Source organism: Ovis aries, chromosome 25 (genome assembly GCF_016772045.2).
Source record: "Ovis aries strain OAR_USU_Benz2616 breed Rambouillet chromosome 25, ARS-UI_Ramb_v3.0, whole genome shotgun sequence".
NCBI classification, from domain to species: Eukaryota; Metazoa; Chordata; class Mammalia; order Artiodactyla; family Bovidae; genus Ovis; species Ovis aries.
Genome location: NC_056078.1, coordinates 2,507,832 through 2,526,821, shown reverse-complemented (window position 1 = coordinate 2,526,821; position 18,990 = coordinate 2,507,832). Strand labels below are relative to the sequence as shown.

The window sequence follows — 18,990 nt, the reverse complement described above, 5'->3', positions numbered from 1 at the left end:
TTTGAAACATCTTTGTGAATGACAGAGACATTAAAATAAAAAATAACAATCATCCAGATTCTCCATAAAGCATAAGTTTGTGTTTTGGTCAGCCTATAAAATTTTCTACCTTATGTTAAAATGTAGAAAATCCTCTCCCATAAAGAAACAAATTTAGAATTACAAATTTTTAGCTTGAGATTTTCAAGGGTAAAAGGAGACACTTGGGAAGATAAAGCCTAGAGCTGTTTTTGTGTCAAAAAGAAAATTCAGGAGAATCAAAATCTTTTATTTTTGTTCCATGACTTAATAATTCAACTGTACTTTTCTTTCTCCCAAAGCAGATAGGCATAGACAATGATTGCAATAGGTAAATAGGTACTTTTTCTTTTAAAAATCTTATAACAGTTTTAGGATCAAATTCCTTCCAAATTTAATTTGATTAACTTCTGAATAAGAAATACCATTTTTAAATAAAAGTATTGCCTTCCAGAGAGTATTATAGTTTATTTGGCATGTGGGGTCTGAGTTCCCTGAGCAGGAATTGAACCTGTGCCCCGCTACAGTGGAAGCTCAGAATCCTAGCCACTGGACTGCCAGAGAAGTCCCTCCAGAGGGTATTATAAACAGCTAAAGAAAACAAAAAAGGGAAATCATATTGATTTAAACCATGCTGGAATAAATATTTTGCACATCACCAATAGCCAATAATGGTTTCCCTGATAGCTCAGTTGGTAAAGAATCTGCCTACAAGGCAGAAGACTCTGGTTTGATTCCTGGGTCAGGAAGATCCCCTGGAGAAGGGATAGGCTACCCACTCCAGTTTTCTTGGGCTTCCCTTGTGGCTCAGCTGGTAAATAATCCACCTGCAACCCAGGAGACCTGGGTTCGATCCCTGGGTTGGGAAGATCCCCTGGAGAAGGGAAAGGCTACCCACTCCAGTATTCTGACCTGGAGAATTCCACGGACTGTATAGGCCATGGGGTCACAAAGAGTCAGACATGACTGAGAGAATTTCACTTTCACTTTTGATAGCCAATAATATTTGGAAGATTTGGAGATGATCTGGTTTGTATTACACATATACACTTTATTTTTTTATTTTATTATTTTTTTTAATTTTTTATTTTTTTAATTTTAAAATCTTTAATTCTTACATGCGTTCCCAAACATGAACCCCCCTCCCACCTCCCTCCCCATAACATCTCTCTGGGTCATCCCCATGCACCAGCCCCAAGCATGCTGCATCCTGCGTCAGACATAGACTGGCGATTCAATTCTTACATGATAGTATACATGTTAGAATGTCATTCTCCCAAATCATCCCACCCTCTCCCTCTCCCTCTGAGTCCAAAAGTCCGTTATACACTTTAAAGTACCTCATGAATTAAGTCAAGATTTACCTCAGATGCTAAGAAATATGAAAATATTTAGAGTTTTGCTGTATTTAAGATCATTATCTAAAAACTGCTTGGTTTTTGTTTTTCCAGAGAGCACAGTCAGATGAACTGGAAAAAATTGAAAAGCATGGTCGGTCCTCCAAAGACAAGGAGAACGCCAAGTCTCTGGACAAGCCTGAGCAGTAAGCACACCATGGCCCCCAGGGGCAGCATGCAGGCCATGGGGGGCTCTTTCCATTGGGAAAATGGAGCGTCTTCTGTGCATCAGTGTCATGAATGACGTGGGGATGAACGTGTTTTGTCTCCTTAGGTTCCTTTATGAACTGTCACTAATCCCCAACTTTTCAGAGCGAGTCTTTTGCATCCTGTTTCAGTCCACATTTTCAGAAAGCATTTGCTCAATTCGGCGCAAACTGGAGCTGCTGCAGAAGTTGTGTGAGGTGGGTGCTTGGGTCCTGATACCTAATTGTGCTCAGTCATGTTCATATTTCAAACAAACTGGCTTTTATTTACAGTAAATACTGCCAACTGAGTACCATTTGAATGCATTTTCTTTATTTTCCTCCATTTTGCAGAGAGCCCCTCAACAAATTGTTAGTGATTCCAACCAAATGCTTCAGGAATAGCTATATGACTCAACAGAAGAGAAATATTCTTCTGAAAATAAAGAGCAAATGCTTGGCAGAAATGACCAATATTAACATCTAAAACAGCTTATCAAAATTTAATAGTACCGTTCATTCTGGTTGTGGTAAATTATTTTGAAAAGTAGAATTATGTCATTAAAGAGATTTTCAGAGGAAGTGATGCACAAATTCAAGTTAAACTGTGTGCTTTGGAAGAAGTGAGTATGAAACTTTCAGGGATAAATCTAAATTTGGAAATTAAACTTTATAACTGTGTTTCGGTTTCCCACACCTTATGCTAAAAATGTTACACAGAGGCAGGTGCAGCTGGACTGATGGCAGTGACATTATACTGTGGTGGTTCTCATGTTATGGGTATGTTTGGTTTCCTTGCAACTACACTACAGAAGCATCCTAGGCTGGTACCTCTCAGCTGGAGAAGCACAACCTGCAGCTTTTTCAAAGTTATCTTTGGAGACGCTGTTCTTAAATATACCTAAAATGAGCACTGATGAAGTTTGGATATGACCCATAATTATTAGCATGATCTGAATATCTGCCACTGACTTAAGAAAATTCAAACAGTAAGTGAGAAATTCTTCTTTATCCTGTTTTACAGACATTAAAACATGGCTCAGGGGTTATGCAGGTTTTGGGTTTGGTTCTTGCCTTTGGCAACTACATGAATGGTGGAAATAATACTCGGGGACAGGCAGACGGTTTTGGATTAGATATTCTCCCGAAGCTGAAAGATGTTAAAAGCAGTGTAAGTATTTTGAGTGAGTGAATGTAGCAAACTAAGGAGTGGATGTCTGTTTTGTAAAAAGTTGAACTGTAAACCAGTGTGATAAATGTTTATGCTCCAAGGTCAAAAGTTCTATTATGTTCTGAGCCAGATAAAGGTAATGGCCACCATATTTTGTGATCAAGAGAAGAATAATTTTCCTAAAGTGAGTAATTTTGAATCCTGTAACAAATAACTGAATAGACAGTATTTTAAAGTAAAAATAACTAATTTTTACTTTCTTTACCATGTCTGCTAATATTTATCTATTTGGATCTGAGGACTAGTTAATTTTTATGAATTAGACAGTATATCCATCACTTTCTTCTTCTATGTTAAGCAAGTGACCCCCAACAGGCCCAGATTTTAAAAGCAAAACAAAGATGAGTGAAAGTCACTCAGTCATGTCTGACTCTTTGTGACCCCGTAGGCTATACAGTCTGTGGAATTCTCCATGCCAGAATACTGGAGTGGGTAGCCTTTCCCTTCTCCAGGGTTTCTTCCCAACTCAGGGATCAAACTCAGGTCTCCCACATTGCAGGCAGATTCTTCACCAGCTGAGCTACAAGGGAAGCCCAAGAATACTGGAGTGGGTAGCCTATCCCTTCTCCAGTGGATCTTCTCAACCTAGGAATTGAACCGGGATCTCCTGCATTGTAGGTGGATTATTTACCAACTGAGCTATCAGGAAAGCCCAAAATGTAAAAGATGACTCTCTTTTTCTCCATATAATCCTCTCTTTGATATTGGTATATATGGTAACATCTAAGCCCTCTTTGTGAAGCTTCTTTAATCTCTATCCTTTAGAAATAAATTCTATTATTTTCAAAGTTTACGATGTCAGACTTTAACTACTCTGGTGGTTTCCTTGATCTTATATTTGTACCAACACTCTCTTAATCTCTTAGACATTAATTTTAAGCAAACACAAGTAAAGAAGTAGAATTAAAAAAAAAAATTAGGCTTCCTAAAGGATGTTCTCATGCCTACCAGTATCAAAGAGAGGATTATATGGAGAAAAGAGAATCATCTTTTAAATATTTTTTTCTCCATATGATCTTCTTCCTGATATTGGTAGGCATGGGAAAATCTAAGTCCTTTTGCAAGCATAATTATTTTTCTTAAAATTAACATCTAAGAGATTATGAGAGTGTCAGTAGAAATATAAGATCAGGGAAACCACCAGAGTGATTAAAGTCTGACATTGTAAACTTTGAAAATAATAGCATTTATTTCTAAAGGATAGAGATTATAGAAGCTTCACAAAGATCTATATGATGAAGGAAATGTTTTTAAAATAATAAGTTCAAGTGAGGGAATTCCCAGGTGGCACGAGTGATAAAGAATGTGCCTGCCAGTGAAGGAGACATAAGAGATCCTGGGTCAGGTTCGATTCCTAGGTCGGGAAGATCCCCTGGAGGAGGGCATGGCAGCCCACTCCAGTATTCTTGCTAAAGAATCCCACGGATAGAGAAACCAGGCAGGCTACAGTCCACTGGGTCACAAAGAGTTGGACATGACGGAAGCGACTTAGCATGCATGCCCACAAGTTTTAAGTGAACAATTGGCCTATAAAAAATGAAAATATAGACAATTGTCCTCCTAGATAAGAAAATAAAAAGGAAATAATCTCCCTGATAGAAGGGAGATACTTATTTTGCTTTTTTCTGCCGGTCAACAACTCACTGGTTTATTTAGTCATACACTCATATGTTCATTTGACATTCTTTTATCCAGCTTCTATGAAATGCCAGACACTGTACTTTTCCAAAATTGGGAAAAGCATAGTCCTTTCTTGGAACACCAACAGCATATAACTCTTGTGATTTTTATGGTTCTATTTGTTCAAATGCCTTTTTATTTGTATGACACACATTTTCTCAGGAACCTTCAATATGTCAACCTGATAAATCACATTTATTCAAAATTTATTCTTCTAAATGCATGGTAGGTTTTGACTAGTTCTTTTTTTTAAGATTTATTTTTTTATTTTGTGCTGGATCTTTGCTGCCGCGCATGCAGTCTTCCTCTAATTTCAGTGAGTGGGGGCTGCTCTCCAGTTGCAGTGCACAAGCTTATCATTGCAGTGGTCTCTCTTGTTCTGGAGCGTGGGCTCTGGGTGTGCAGGCTTCACTAGTTGCAGCTCTCAGGCTCTGGAACATGAGCTCAGCAGTTGTGGCACACGGGCTTAGCCCTACAGCATATAGAATCTTCCCGAATCGAAAATCCAACTTGTGTCCCCTGCATTGGAAGGTGGATCCTTAACCACTGGACCACCAGGGAAATACTGAATAGTTCTTAACTGATTGTTGGATTGAAACAAGTAATTTTTGCAAATAACATTAAAATATGAGTATAATCAATAAATGTTACTTATAAAAATGAATATGAAATAGATTCTTATGGTCATAATTATATATGTATAAGGGATTATTTGTTTTTTGTATTTTTTAATGTATCTTATTCAATCCTCCTATAAGTTAAATTTCATTAATTTAAATAAGGAATGATATGGATAAAAGTAATCAAGAAGAAGTAAGATTTTTTAATAATTTAACTTGCATTCTCACAAGGGCTATGCAAAGTCTATTTGGTTCTTTCTCTATAAAATAAAGATAACTATATCTGTATAGTTTCATAGACTTGCACACATGGAACTGTTACTCAGATCACTCAGAATTACTTAGGCACTTAATAAGTGTTTTGTTAATTGACTGAGGTATTGCTGATCATTTCACTGATTTACAAGTCAGGAAAGACAAAGGAAGTTAGTTGCTTAAATCATTTTACAAGTAATCCTGCTTCTAATAAATGTACTGCTTTTGTTGTTATAGCTATATGTTTCCATGTGTTCGATGTATATAGGAAAGTATGTTTTTGTTGCTGCTTAGTGGTTAAGTCATGTCCAGCTCTTTGCAACCCCATGAGCAGTAGCCCACCAGGCTCCTCTGACCATGGGATTTCCCAGGCAAGAATCCCGGAGCGGGCTGCCATTTCCTTCTCCAGGGGATTTTCCCCACCCAGGGACTGAACCCATGTTTCCTGCATTGGCAGTTGGATTCTCTTTTGCTGAGCCACCAGGGAAGCTCATAATATGTTCAGGGAGTCTGTGTTGTGTTAGTCACTCACTCGTGTCCAACTCTTTGTGACCCCATGGACTATAGCCCACCAGGCTCCTCTACCCAAGTGATTTCCTAGGCAAGAACACTGGATTGGGTTGCCATTCCCTTCTCCAGGGGATCTTCCCGACCCGGGGATTGAACCCGCATCTCCTGCATTGGCAGGCGGGTTCTTTACCATCTGAGCCACCAGGGAAGCCCATCGGGGAGTCTAATAGATATATTATCATATCCCTTCAGACTTGTTTATAAAGGAATGTTGCTCTTTTTATCAATGAGGGGAAAGTCATGGTTAGATTGAATATTCCAGAAAACAAAGTTTTTATTATAGAGTATGTTTTAAAAAAAATGTATTTGATTTCATACATCCCAATTATCTAGTATTTATTTTGAGAATTTAAAAAAAAACCATGTATTAATGCCTCTAAATGTGCCAGAAAAGAAGGTGAAAAGCTCTTTGAAGATTGTTAGATATGAAGCAGTTTTTCTTTTTTAGAACTACATACATTGCATTTTTATAGCTGCACAGATACTAATTCTTGAATCTCAGTTGCTGACATAATTTATATTTGCATTTTTAAAGCTCCAGCTTACTTGAGATAATACTTAACCTTTAAATTTTATTAATCTACTTAGTAATAAACCTCAGTCAAGCTTCCTGTTGGAGTGGTCCCTATTGGTTCAGCCATACAGAAATGCTGGTGTCATTTAGTCATTTCTGTTTAGATAGTAGTAATACCTGTAGTTATACCTGTTAATAATAAGAAATAAAATTAATGAATTAATTTTCTGGTTGAGGAAAGTGAAAGCAGGAAGGTGTGTACAACTGAGACAACCCTCGAAACAGTTGTGCTTCCACCTGGGGCTCAGGTGGGAACAGAGGCGGGGAGGACAAGACCATCTGGGCCATTAAACTAAAGTAACATGAAACAGAGAACGCCTCCTTTCATCCTAAACATTCTCATCTACATCTGTGGGTTTAATGGGATGAATGTTATTTAATGCCGTATATTTAGTCATTTTTAAAAATGTATTTCTACTCACTTTGGTCTCTCTGCCTAGGACAATAGCAGAAGCCTGTTGTCGTATATCGTGTCGTATTATCTTCGCAATTTTGATGAGGTGAGATGATGTTCGCAGAATCACACTTCGTTACTCCCTGTTGCTGAGCGATGTGGTCGTGTTTCATGTTGCTTGTCATTGCTGCTGCTCTTCTGTCCTCATTCATTTAAATATTCTGTGCTTCGTGCTGACCAGGACGCTGGGAAAGAACAGTGTGTGTTTCCACTGCCTGAACCCCAGGACCTCTTTCAGGCCTCGCAGATGAAGTTTGAAGATTTTCAAAAGGACCTCAGAAAACTCAAGAAAGACCTGAGAGGTAACTTACAATGTTAAGGAAACTCAGTTGTTATTTATGCTTCTTTAATGAGAGAATAGATTTTTCAGTGTTTCTAAAGAAAGTAAACATCAATGTAAATAAACATTTTCCTATGTGGCAAAATAAAAATTTTACAGATAATCTTATTTTTGTTTTTTAAAAAAGAAATGTGTATTAGAAATATATGTGTGTTTAAAATATACATAGATTTCTCTGTGTATTAGTGTATTAGATATCTAGTTATTTAATCACATCTTGGTTATTTGAATAGCAGCCTCTTTCATCAGGGACAAATTTTATTGTCTTACTTTCACTTTATGTTCAAGAATATTTGTACGTTTATCATATCTTGTTGAAAGACACATACTTCCTCCCTACCCGTCCTTGGCATACTTGCCTAAGATTTTGTGGCATGTGAACTTTCCTGGGAAGAAAACACTTTTTCATGTATTTGGTAAAAAAAAAAAAAAAAAAGATGCGTGTGTAATGCTTTACTGTTATTGGTCAGTTGCTAAGTCGTGTCTGACTCTTTGTGACTCCGTGGACTGCGGCACAGCAGGCTTTCCTGTCCTTTACTGTCTCTCAGAGTTTGCCCACACTCATGTCCGCTGGGGCTTCCCAAGTGGCACTAGTGGTAAGAGCCCAGCTGACAACGCAGGAGACAGAGGACATGCAGGCTCTATCCCTGGGCTGGGAAGACCACTCCAGTATTCTTGCCTGGAGAACCCCCGTGGACAGAGGAGACTGGCTAGATACAGTCCATAGCGTCTCAGAGAGTCAGACACCACTGAAGCAACTTAGCACACAGGCTCGCATGTCCGTTGAGGTGGCAGTGCCATCCAGCCATGTCATCTCTGTCACCCCTTCTCTTACTGCCCTCAGTCTTCCCAGCATCAGGGTCTTCTCCAGTGAGTCGGCTCTTCACATCAGGTGCCCAGAGTACTGGAGCTTCAGCTTGAGCATTAGTCCTTCCAGTGAATATTCAGGATTGATTTCCTTAAACTGACTGGTTTAATCTCCTTGGTGTCCAACTGACTCTTAAGAGTCTTCTCTAGTTGAGAAGCATTAGATCATTTTGAAGAGACTTTGAAATTCTTCAGAATGGTAAATTTAAAGTAATGCACAAAAGCAAATAGTTTACAATTTTTATTTTTTGTAAATAAAACTCCTTTCATCTGTCCTACCTTTACAAGTGAGGTACAGTTGGCTTATAATATTATTATTAGTTTCAGGCGTACAACCTAATAATGACAAAGGTCTGTATAGTCAAAGCTATAGTCTTTCCAGTGATCGTGTATGGACGTGAGAGTTGGACCATAAAGAAAGCTGAGTGCCGAAGAGTTGATGTTTTCAAATTGCAGTGGTGGAGAAGACTTTTAAGAGTCTCTTAGGCAGCAAGGAAATCAAACCAGTCAAACCTAAAGGAAATCAACCCTGAATACTCATTGGAAGGACTGATACTGAAGCTCCAATACTTTGGCCACCTGATGTGAAGAGCCAGTTCATTGGAAGAGACCCTGAGGGTGGGAAAGATTGAGGGCAGGAGAAAGGAGTGACAGATGAGATGGTTGGATGGCATCACGGATTCAGTGGACATGAACTTGGGCAAACTCTAGGAGATAGTGAGGGTTGGGGAAGCCTGGCGTACTGCACTGAACAACAACATTTTCATACATTATGCACCAGCGTTATTACAGTATTATATTCCCCATGCTGTACCTTGCATCCCTGTGGCTTACTTATTTTGTAACTGGCAGTTTGTGTCTCTTCAATCCCTTTCACCTGTTTCACTCACCTGCTTTATCTCCTTTTCATGAAGTTTCTTCATTTAAGGAGTTCAGAATACCACAACTTTCAATTTAAGCCTCTTTCTCACTATTTAAGCACAGTCAGGGAGGACATTTATGTGAGATTTTCATTGCATGTTATATCGCTAGATGAGAAGAGGCTTATTTACCCCAGGAGCCAAAAAGATGATACAACATTTTAAAGAGATTCTATCCTAGTGATCTATAATCAAATTTATAGAGTTGCTATATTCTGGTCATAGATGATTTTATATAGATTTATAACACCATAGTAACATTATATAGTTTGCTTCAGTTCAGTTCAGTCGTTCAGTCATGTCCCACTCTTTGTGACCCCAGGAATCACAGCACACCAGGCCTCCCTGTCCATCACCAACTCCCAAGAGTTCACTCAAACTCATGCCCATCGAGTCAGTGATACCATCCATCCATCACATCCTCTATCCTCGCCTTCTCCTCCTGCCTCCAATCCCTCCAAGCATCAGGGTCTTTTCCAATGAGTCAACGCTTTGCATGAGGTGGCCAAAGTATTGGAGTTTCAGCCTCATAATCAGTCCTTCCAATGAACACCCAGGACTGATCTCCTTTAGAATGGACTGGTTGGATCTCCTTGCAGTCCAAGGGACTCTCAGGAGTCTTCTCCAACACCACAGTTCAAAGGCATCAATTCTTCAGTGCTCAGCTTTCTTCACAGTCCAACTCTCACATCCATACATGACCACTGGAAAAACCATAGCCTTGACTAGACGCACCTTTGTTGGCAAGGTAATAGCTCTGCTTTTCAATATGCTATCTCGGTTGGTCATAACTTTCCTTCCAGGGAGTAAGTGTCTTTTAATTTCATGGCTGCTTTCACCATCTGCAATGATTTTGGAGCACAAAAAAATAAAGTCTGACACTATTTCCACTGTTTCCCCATCTATTTCCCATGGAGTGATGGGACCAGATGCCATGATCTTAGTTTTCTGAATGTTGAGCTTTAAGCCAACTTTTTCACTCCCTCTTTCACTTTCATCAAGAGGCTTTTCAGTTCCTCTTCACTTTCTGCCAGAAGGGTCGTGTCATCTGCATATCTGAGGTTATTGAGATTTCTCCAGGCAACCTTGATTCCAGCTTGTGCTTCTTCCAGCCCTGCATTTCTCATGATGTACTCTGCATATAAGTTAAATAAGCAGGGTGACAACATACAGCCTTGCCGTACTCCTTTTCCTATTTGGAACCAGTCTGTTGTTCCATGTCCAGTTCTAACTGTTGCTTCCTGACCTGCATATAGGTTTCTCAAGAGGCAGGTTAGGTGGTCTGGTAATCACATCTCTTTCAGAATCTTCCACAATTTATTGTGATCCACACAGTCAAAGGCTTTGGCATAGTCAATAAAGCAGAAATAGATGTTTTTCTGGAACTCTCTTGCTTTTTCGATGATCCAGGGCATGTTGGCAATTTGATCTCTGGTTCCTCTGCCTTTTCTAAAATCAGCTTGAACATCTGAAAGTTCACGGTTCACATATTGCTGAAGCCTGGCTTGGAGAATTTTGAGCATTACTTTTCTAGCATGTGAGATGAGTCCAATTGTGTGGTAGTTTGAGCATTCTTTGGCATTGCCTTTCTTTGGGATTGGAATGAAAACCTTTTCCAGTCCTGTGGCCACTGCTGAGTTTTCCAAACTTGCTGGCATATTGAGTGCAGCACTTTCACTTCAGGATTTGAAACAGCTCAACTGGAATTCCATCACCTCCACTAGCTTTGTTCGTAGTGATGCTTTCTAAGGCCCACTTGACTTCACATTCCAGGATGTCTGGCTCTAGGTGAGTGACCGCACCATCGTGATTATCTGGGTCGTGAAGATCTTTTTTGTACAGTTCTGTATTCTTGCCACCTCTTCTTAATATCTTCTGCTTCTGTTAGGTCCATACCATTCTGTCCTTTATCGAGCCCATCTTTGCATGAAATGTTCCCTTGGTATCTCTAATATTCTTGAAGAGATCTCTAGTCTTTCCCATTCTGTTGTTTTCCTCTATTTCTTTGCATTGATCACTGAAGAAGGCTTTCTTATCTCTCCTTGCTGTTCATTGAAACTCTGCATTTAGATGCTTATATCTTTCCTTTTCTCCTTTGCTTTTCCCTTCTCTTCTTTTCACAGCTATTTGTAAGGCCTCCTCAGACAGCCATTTTGCTTTTTTGCATTTCTTTCCCATGGGGATGGTCTTGATCCCTGTCTCCTGTACGATGTCATGAACCTCCATCCATAGTTCATCAGGCACTCTATTTATCAGATCTAGGCCCTTAAATCTATTTTTCACTTCCAGTGTATAATAATAACAGATTTGATTTAGGTCCTACCTGAATGGTCTAGTGGTTTTCCTCACTTTCTTCAATTTAAGTCTGAATTTGGCAATAAGGAGTTCATGATCTGAGCCACAGTCAGCTCCCAGTCTTCTTTTTGCTGACTGTATAGAGCTTCTCCATCTTTGGCTGCAAAGAATATAATCAGTTGATTTCAGTGTTGACCATCTGGTGATGTCCATGTGTAGAGTCTTCTCTTGTGTTGTTGGAACAGGGTGTTTGCTATGACCAGTGCGTTCTCTTGGCAAAACTCTATTAGCCTTTGCTCTGCTTCATTCCAAACTCCAAGGCCAAATTTGCTTGTTACCCCAGGTGTTTCTTGACTTCCTACTTTTGCATTCCAGTCCCCTATAATGAAAAGGACATCTGTTTTGGGTGTTAGTTATAAAAGATCTTGTAGGTCTTCATAGAACCATTCAACTTAAGCTTTTTCAGCGTTACTGGTTGGGGCATAGGCTTGGATTACTGTGATATTGAATGGTTTGCCTTAGAAACAAACAGAGATCATTCAGTCGTTTTTGAGATTGCATCCAAGTACTGCATTTCAGACTCTTTGGTTGACCATGATGGCCACTCTATTTCTTCTAAGGGATTCCTGCCCACAGCAGTAGATATAATGGTCGTCTGAGTGAAATTCACCCATTCCAGTCCATTTTAGTTCACTGATTCCTAGAATGTTGACGTTCACTCTTGCCATCTCCTGTTTGACCACTTCCAATTTGCCTTGATTCACGGACCTGACATTCCAAGTTCCTATGCAATATTGCTCTTTACAGCATTGAATCAATCTTGCTTCTATCACCAGTCCCTTCCACAACTGGGTGTTGTTTTTGCTTTGGTTCCATCCTTTCTTTCTGGAGTTATTTCTCTACTTATCTCCTGTAGCATATTGGGCACTTACTGACCTGGGGAGTTCCTCTTTCAGTGTCCTACCTTTTGTCTTTTCATACTGTTCTTGGGGTTCTCAAGGCAAGAATACTGAAGTGGCTTGCCATTCCCTTCTCCAGTGGACCTCATTCTGTCAGACCTCTCCACTATGACCCTCCCCTCTTGGGCGACCCGATACAGGATGGCTTAGTTGCATTGAGTTAGACTAGGCTGTGGTCCATGTGATCAGATTGGCTAGTTTTCTGTGATTATGGTTTCAGTGTGTCTGCCCTCTGATGCCCTCTCATGCTCTCTCGCAACATCTATCGTCTTACTTGGGCTTCTCTTACCTTGGACATGGGGTATCTCTTCACAGCTGCTCCAGCAAAGCGCAGCTGCTGCTCCTTACCTTGGATGAGGGCTATCTCCTCATGGCTGCCCCTCCTGACCTTGAACATGGGGTAGCTCCTCTCAGCCCTTTTGCACCCACACAGCCACCGCTCCTTCGATGTGGGGTTGCTCCTCTCTGCTGCCTTCCCTGACCTTGGGCGTGTGGTAGCTGATATAGTTTGCTTGCTGGTGCTAGTGCTGCTAAGTCGCTTCAGTCTTGTCCGACTCTGTGCAACCCCATAGACGGCAGCCATCAGGCTCCCCCATCCCTGGGATTCTCCAGGCAAGAACACTGGAGTGAGTTGCCATTTCCTTCTCCTATGCATGAAACTGAAAAGTGAAAGTGAAATTGCTCAGTCATGTCTAACTCTTAGCAACCCCATGGACTGTAGCCTACCAGGCTCCTCCATCCATGGGATTTTCCAGGCAAGAGTACTGGAATGGGGTGCCATTAATATTTATTATATGCCTGAGGCATGATAGGCCTTTGTAGGTGCCATGAGTACCAAAGATACAAGAATCACTGTCAAGGATTAGTGAAATCCTGCCCCTGAGGTGCTCCCCTGAGAGTGTCAAATATGGGTGCTCATGGATTGATTATACTCTTTGCAGTTGAAGATGGTGAAGCTCTATACAAGCAGCCAAAAAAAAAAAAAAAAAAGACCAGGAGCTGATAGTGGCTCAGATCATGAACAGCTTATTGAAAAATTCAGACTTAAATTCAAGAAAGTAGGGAAAACCTCTAGGCCATTCAGGTTTGACCTAAATCACATCCCGTATGATTATACAGTGGAAGTGACAAACAGATTCAAGGGATTAGACCTGACAGACAGAGTGCCTGAAGAACTATTGGACAGAGGTTTCCCCAGTGGTTCAGAGGGTAAAGCGCCTGCCCGCAATGTGGGAGACCCAGGTTCAATCCCTGGGTCGGGAAGTTCCCCTGGAGAAGGAAATGGCAACCCACTCCAGTATTCTTGCCTGGAGAATCCCATGGATGGAAGAGCCTGGTGGGCTACAGTCCATGGGGTCGCAAAGAGTCGGACATGACTGAGCAAGCTCACTTCACTTCGTGACATTTTACCGGAGACAGTGATCAAGACCATTCCCAAGAAAAAGAAGGCTTTCTGAGGAGGCCTTAAAAATAGCCAAGAAAAAAAAAAAGAGGCTAAAGGCAAAGGAGAAAAGGAAAGATATACCCATCTGAATACAGTGTTCCAAAGAATAGCAATGAGAGATAAGAAAGCCTTCTTAGTCATCAATGCATAGAAATAGAGGAAAACAATAGAATGGGAAAGACCAGAGATCTCATCAAGAAAATGAGAGATACCAAGGGAATATTTCATGCAAAGATGGGCTCAATGAGGGACAGAAACTGTATGGACCTAACAGAAGTGGAAGATATTAAGAAGAGGTGGCAAGAATACACATAAGAACTATACCAAAAAGGTCTTAATGACCCAGATAACCACGATGGTGTGATCACTCATTTAGAGCCAGACATCTTGGAATGCAAAGCCAAGGAGGCCTGAGGAAGTATCACTACTAACAAAGCTAGTGGAGGTGATGGAATTCCAGTTGAGCTATTTCAAATCGTAAAATATGATGCTGTGAAAGTGCTGCACTCAATATGCCAGCAAATATGGAAAACTTAGCAGTGACCACAGGACTAGAAAAGGCCAGTTTTCATTCCAGTCCCAAAGAAATACAGTGCTGAAGAATGTTCAAACAGTTGAACTATTGAACTCATTTCACATGTTAGTAAATTAATACTCAAAATTCTCCAAGCCAGGCTTCAACAGTATGTGGACCAAGAACTTCCAGATGTTCAACCTGGATTTAGAAAAGGCAGAGGAACCAGAGATCAAATTGCCAGCATCCATTGGATCATAGAAAAAGCAAGAGAATTTCAGGAAAACATCTACTTCTGCTTTATTGACTATGCTAAAGCCTTTGACTGTGTGGATCACAACAAACTGGAAAATTCTTAAAACAGATGGGACTATCAGACCACCTTACCTGCCTCCTGAGAAATCTGTATGCAGGTCAAGAAGCAACAGTTAGAACAGACATGGGACAACAGACTTGTTCCAAACTGGGAAAGGAGTATGTCAAGGCTGTATATTGTCACCTTGCTTATTTAACTTACATGCAGAGTACATCATGCGACATGCCAGGCTGGATGAAGCACAAGCTGGAATCAAGATTGCCTGAAGAAATATCAATAACCTCAGATATGCAAATGACACCCCTCTTATGGCAGAAAGAAAAGAGGAACTAAAGAACCTCTTGATAAAGGTGAAAGAGGAGAGTGAAAAAACTGGCTTAAAACTCAAGATTCAAAAAACTAAGATTATGGCATCTGGTCCCATCACTTCATGGCAAATAGATGAGGAAACAATGGAAGCAGTGACAGACTTTATTTTCTTTGGCTCCAGAATCCTCAGATGGTGACTGCAGCCATGAAATTAAAAAACACTTGCTCCTTGGAAGAAAAGCTATGACAAACCTAGACAGCATATTAAAAAGCTGAGACTTTTCTTTGTTGACAAAAGTCTGTCTAGTACTTTTAAGTCAGCAAATCTGGAAATTTCAGCAGTGGCCATGGGACTGGAAAAAGTCAGTTTTCATTCCAATCCCAAAGAAGGGCAATACTAAGAATGTTCAAACTACCCTGCAGTTGCACTCATTTCACATGCTAGCAAGGTTATGCTCAAAATCCTTCAAGCTAGGCTTCAGCAGTACATGAACTGAGAACGTCCAGATGTACAAGCTGGGTTTTGAAGAGGCAGAGGAACCAGAGATCAAATGACCAACATTCGCTGCATCGTGGAGAAAGCAAGGGAGTTCCAGAAAAACATCTACTTCCACTTCATTGACTACACAAAAGCCTTTGTGTATTTCACAACAAACTGGGAAATTCTTAAAGAGATGGGAATACTAGACCACGTTACCTGTCTTCTGAGAAACCTATATGTGCATCAAAGGAGTAACAGTTAGAACAGTACATGGAACAGTTGACTGGTTCCACATGGGAAAGGAGTAGGACAGGGTTGCATATTGTCACTCTACTTATTTAACTTATATGCAGAGTATATTATACGAAATGCCAGGCTGGATGAAGCTCAAGCCTGGATGAAGCACAGGCTGGAATCAAGATTGCCAGGAGCAATATCAGCCACCTCAGATATGCAGATGATACCATTCTAATGGCAGAAAATGAAGAGGAACTATAGAGCTTCTTGATGAGGGTGAAAGAGGGAAGCTGGCTTAAAACTCAACGTTCAAAAAACTAAGATCTTGGCTTCCAGTCCCATCACTTCATGGAAAACTGAAGGGGAAAAAGTGGAAACAGTGCCAGATTCTATTTTGAGGGGCTCCAAAACCACTGTGGATGGTGACTGCAGCCATGAAATTAAAATATAGTTGCTCCTTCACAGCAAACTTTGAGAAATGTAGGAAAACTTTGAGAAACCTAGATAGCATATTGAAAAGCAGAAACATCATTTTGCCAACAAAGGACCATATAGTCAAAGTAATGGTTTTTCCAGTAGTCATGTACAGATGTGAGAGATGGACCATAAAGAAGGCTGAGTGCTGAAGAGCTGATGCTTTCAAATTGTGGTGCTGGAGAAGACTCTTGACTGCTCACAAAATGCAAATCAGAACCACAATGTGATATCACCTCACACTTTTCAGAATGGCTATCATCAAAAAACACAAATAACGAATGTTGGTAAGGATATGGAGAAAAGGGAATGCTTGTGCACTGTCGTTGGGAATGTAAGTTGGTGCAGTCTCTGTGGAAAACACTATGGAAGATTTACAAAAAACTAAAAATAGAACTACCATGTGAACCAGCAATTCCACTCCTGGGTATATGTCTTAAAAGAAACACACACACAAATAAAATTTTGAAAAGATACATACATCCCTATATCTATAGCAACATTATTCACAGTTATCAAGATATGGAAGCAACCTAAGTGTCCATCAGCAGATGAATGGATAAAAAAGATATACACACACACACACACACACACACACATATACAAACACGTACACAATGGAACACTACTCAGCCATAAAAAGGGATGAAATTTTGCCACTTACAACAACATGGATAGAATTAGAAGGTACTGTGCAGAGTGAAAAAAGATAGACAAATACTGTGTGATATCACTTATACATGGAAACTATAAAATATTGCAAAGTAGCAGATTTAGTAAAAAAAAAGCAGACTCACAATTATAGGGAACAAACTAGTAGTTAATAGTTGGGTGAGGGAAGGGAAAGGGATGGTATAGGGAATGAGGAGTGGCTGGTACAAACTGTCATGTGTAAAATAAACTACAAGGATGTATTTTACAATGCAGAGAATATAGCCAATATTTTAAAATAACTATAAATGGAGTATAGCTTTTAAAATTGTTTGTCGCTATACTGTATGCCTGGAACTTACATAATTTGTACATCAATTATACTTCAATAAAGAAAAGGTAGGGGACTTCCTTTTGTGGCCCAGTGATTAAGAGTCCACCTGCCAGTGCAGGGGACACAGGTCTGATCGCTGGTCCAGGGAAATCCCACCCGCTGAGGAGCAACTAAGGCCATGAGCCACAACTACTGAAGGCTGTGTGCCTAGAGCCTGTGCTCTGGGACAAGAGAAGCCACTGAAATGTGAAATCTGTGCACTGCGACGAAGAGCAGCCCCTGCTCGCTGCAACTAGAGAAAGCCCAAGTGCAGCAATGAATACCCAGTGAAGCCAAAATAAAATAGTAAATAAATAAAAATTTTAAAATGAACTTCTGTTTAATAAAAATGAAGAGAAAGAAAAGAAAAGGTAGGGACTTCCTTGGAGATCCAGTGGTTAAAATTCTGGGCTTCCAGTGCAGGGGGCTTAAGTTCTATTCCTGCTCTGGGAACTAAGATCCAACGTGTGCTGGTGTGGTCAAAAATAAATTAATTAAATTTAAAGGAAAAGAAAAGGTAACTTCCCTTGTTGAGTTAGGTTTTGATTCTTCAGAATCTTTTTGAAGAGAGAGTAGATGCTTTAGTTATCTCCTGTCATGTGATCAGAATTGGTGTTTGAAACAAAACTTACTATCCTAAGATTAGCCTCCCTTTTGTGCCAGATGACAGTAAGATGAGGGTGTAAACTGAGAGTCAGGCAGAGGTCAGTATTAAATGAAGGGCTGTCTCAAGATGAGAGATGAATCAGTAGGAAGGCTGGCCTCAGTAGTACTGAGCCCCATCACTGGAAATGTCCCAGTGTGTGCCCTGAGCTTGGAACTGTGCATGCCTGCATGGCACTTAATCTTCATGACTTCATCATGTCTTTTTATTTTCTTGAGGCTAATTACTTTACAATATTGTAGTGGTTTTGCCATACATTAACATGAATCTGTCACAGGTGTACATGTGTTCCCCATCCTGAATCCCCCTCACACCTCCCTCCCTTTCCCATCCCTCTGGGTCATCCCAGTGCACCAGCCCCAAGCACCCTGTCTCATGCATTGAACCTGGACTGGTGATCCATTTCACATATGATAATATACATGTTTCAATGCCATTCTCCCAAATCATCCCACCCTCGCCCTCTCCCAGAGTCCAAAAGACTGTTCTATACATCTGTGTCTCTTTTACTATCTTGCATATAGGGTTATCATTACCACCTTTCTAAATTCCATATATATGTGTTAGTATACTGTATTGGTGTTTTCCTTTCTGGCTTACTTCACTCTGTATAATAGGCTCCAGTTTCATCCACCTCATTAGAACTAATTCAAATGTATTCTTTTTAATGGCTGAGTAATACTCCATTGTGTCTATGTACCACAGCTTTCTTATCCATTCGTCTGCTGGTGGACATCTAGCTTGCTTACACATGCTTACACGTGTTATAATGTGTTGGTGTCATTCAGTATATTCAAGGTTGAAGCTTAAAGAATCAATACCACTGTCTCTTCCTAAATTCTACAGGGTACAAACTTGTGGAGTTTTCTTATATAAAATTATGCTGTTTACATAGATACTACATATGTCAAATAAGTAATTTAGAATTATTTTAGTTTTGCTTTGGACTGCCCTCACTTAATAGAGTGAATGCATTTAGATGATCTAAGTGACCTCTGTGGTATTGCTTATGATAATAAGTGAATGTTGACTTTTCGTGCTTCCTGAAGCCTCATGTGAGAAAAAAGCCCATTGCCAACAACGTGCACTCCCCATGTCGTGTGTCTACGCTGAGACCACCTCCCCACCAGAAAGCAGCTTGGAGGCTTGCTCACACTGCACA

General features: G+C 40.2%; 1 protein-coding gene across 1 annotated transcript in view; it reads left to right on the top strand.

Moving 5' to 3' along the window:
* Window positions 1-18,990, top strand: part of FMN2 (formin 2) — a 352,649-nt gene that overhangs the window by 253,719 nt on the left and 79,940 nt on the right. Inside the window, exons 9-13 of the mRNA XM_027962131.3 lie at window positions 1,470-1,561; window positions 1,690-1,819; window positions 2,625-2,771; window positions 6,971-7,030; window positions 7,166-7,286. Coding sequence (XP_027817932.2) covers window positions 1,470-1,561; window positions 1,690-1,819; window positions 2,625-2,771; window positions 6,971-7,030; window positions 7,166-7,286 — 550 coding nt within the window. The remainder of the gene's footprint in view (window positions 1-1,469; window positions 1,562-1,689; window positions 1,820-2,624; window positions 2,772-6,970; window positions 7,031-7,165; window positions 7,287-18,990) is intronic.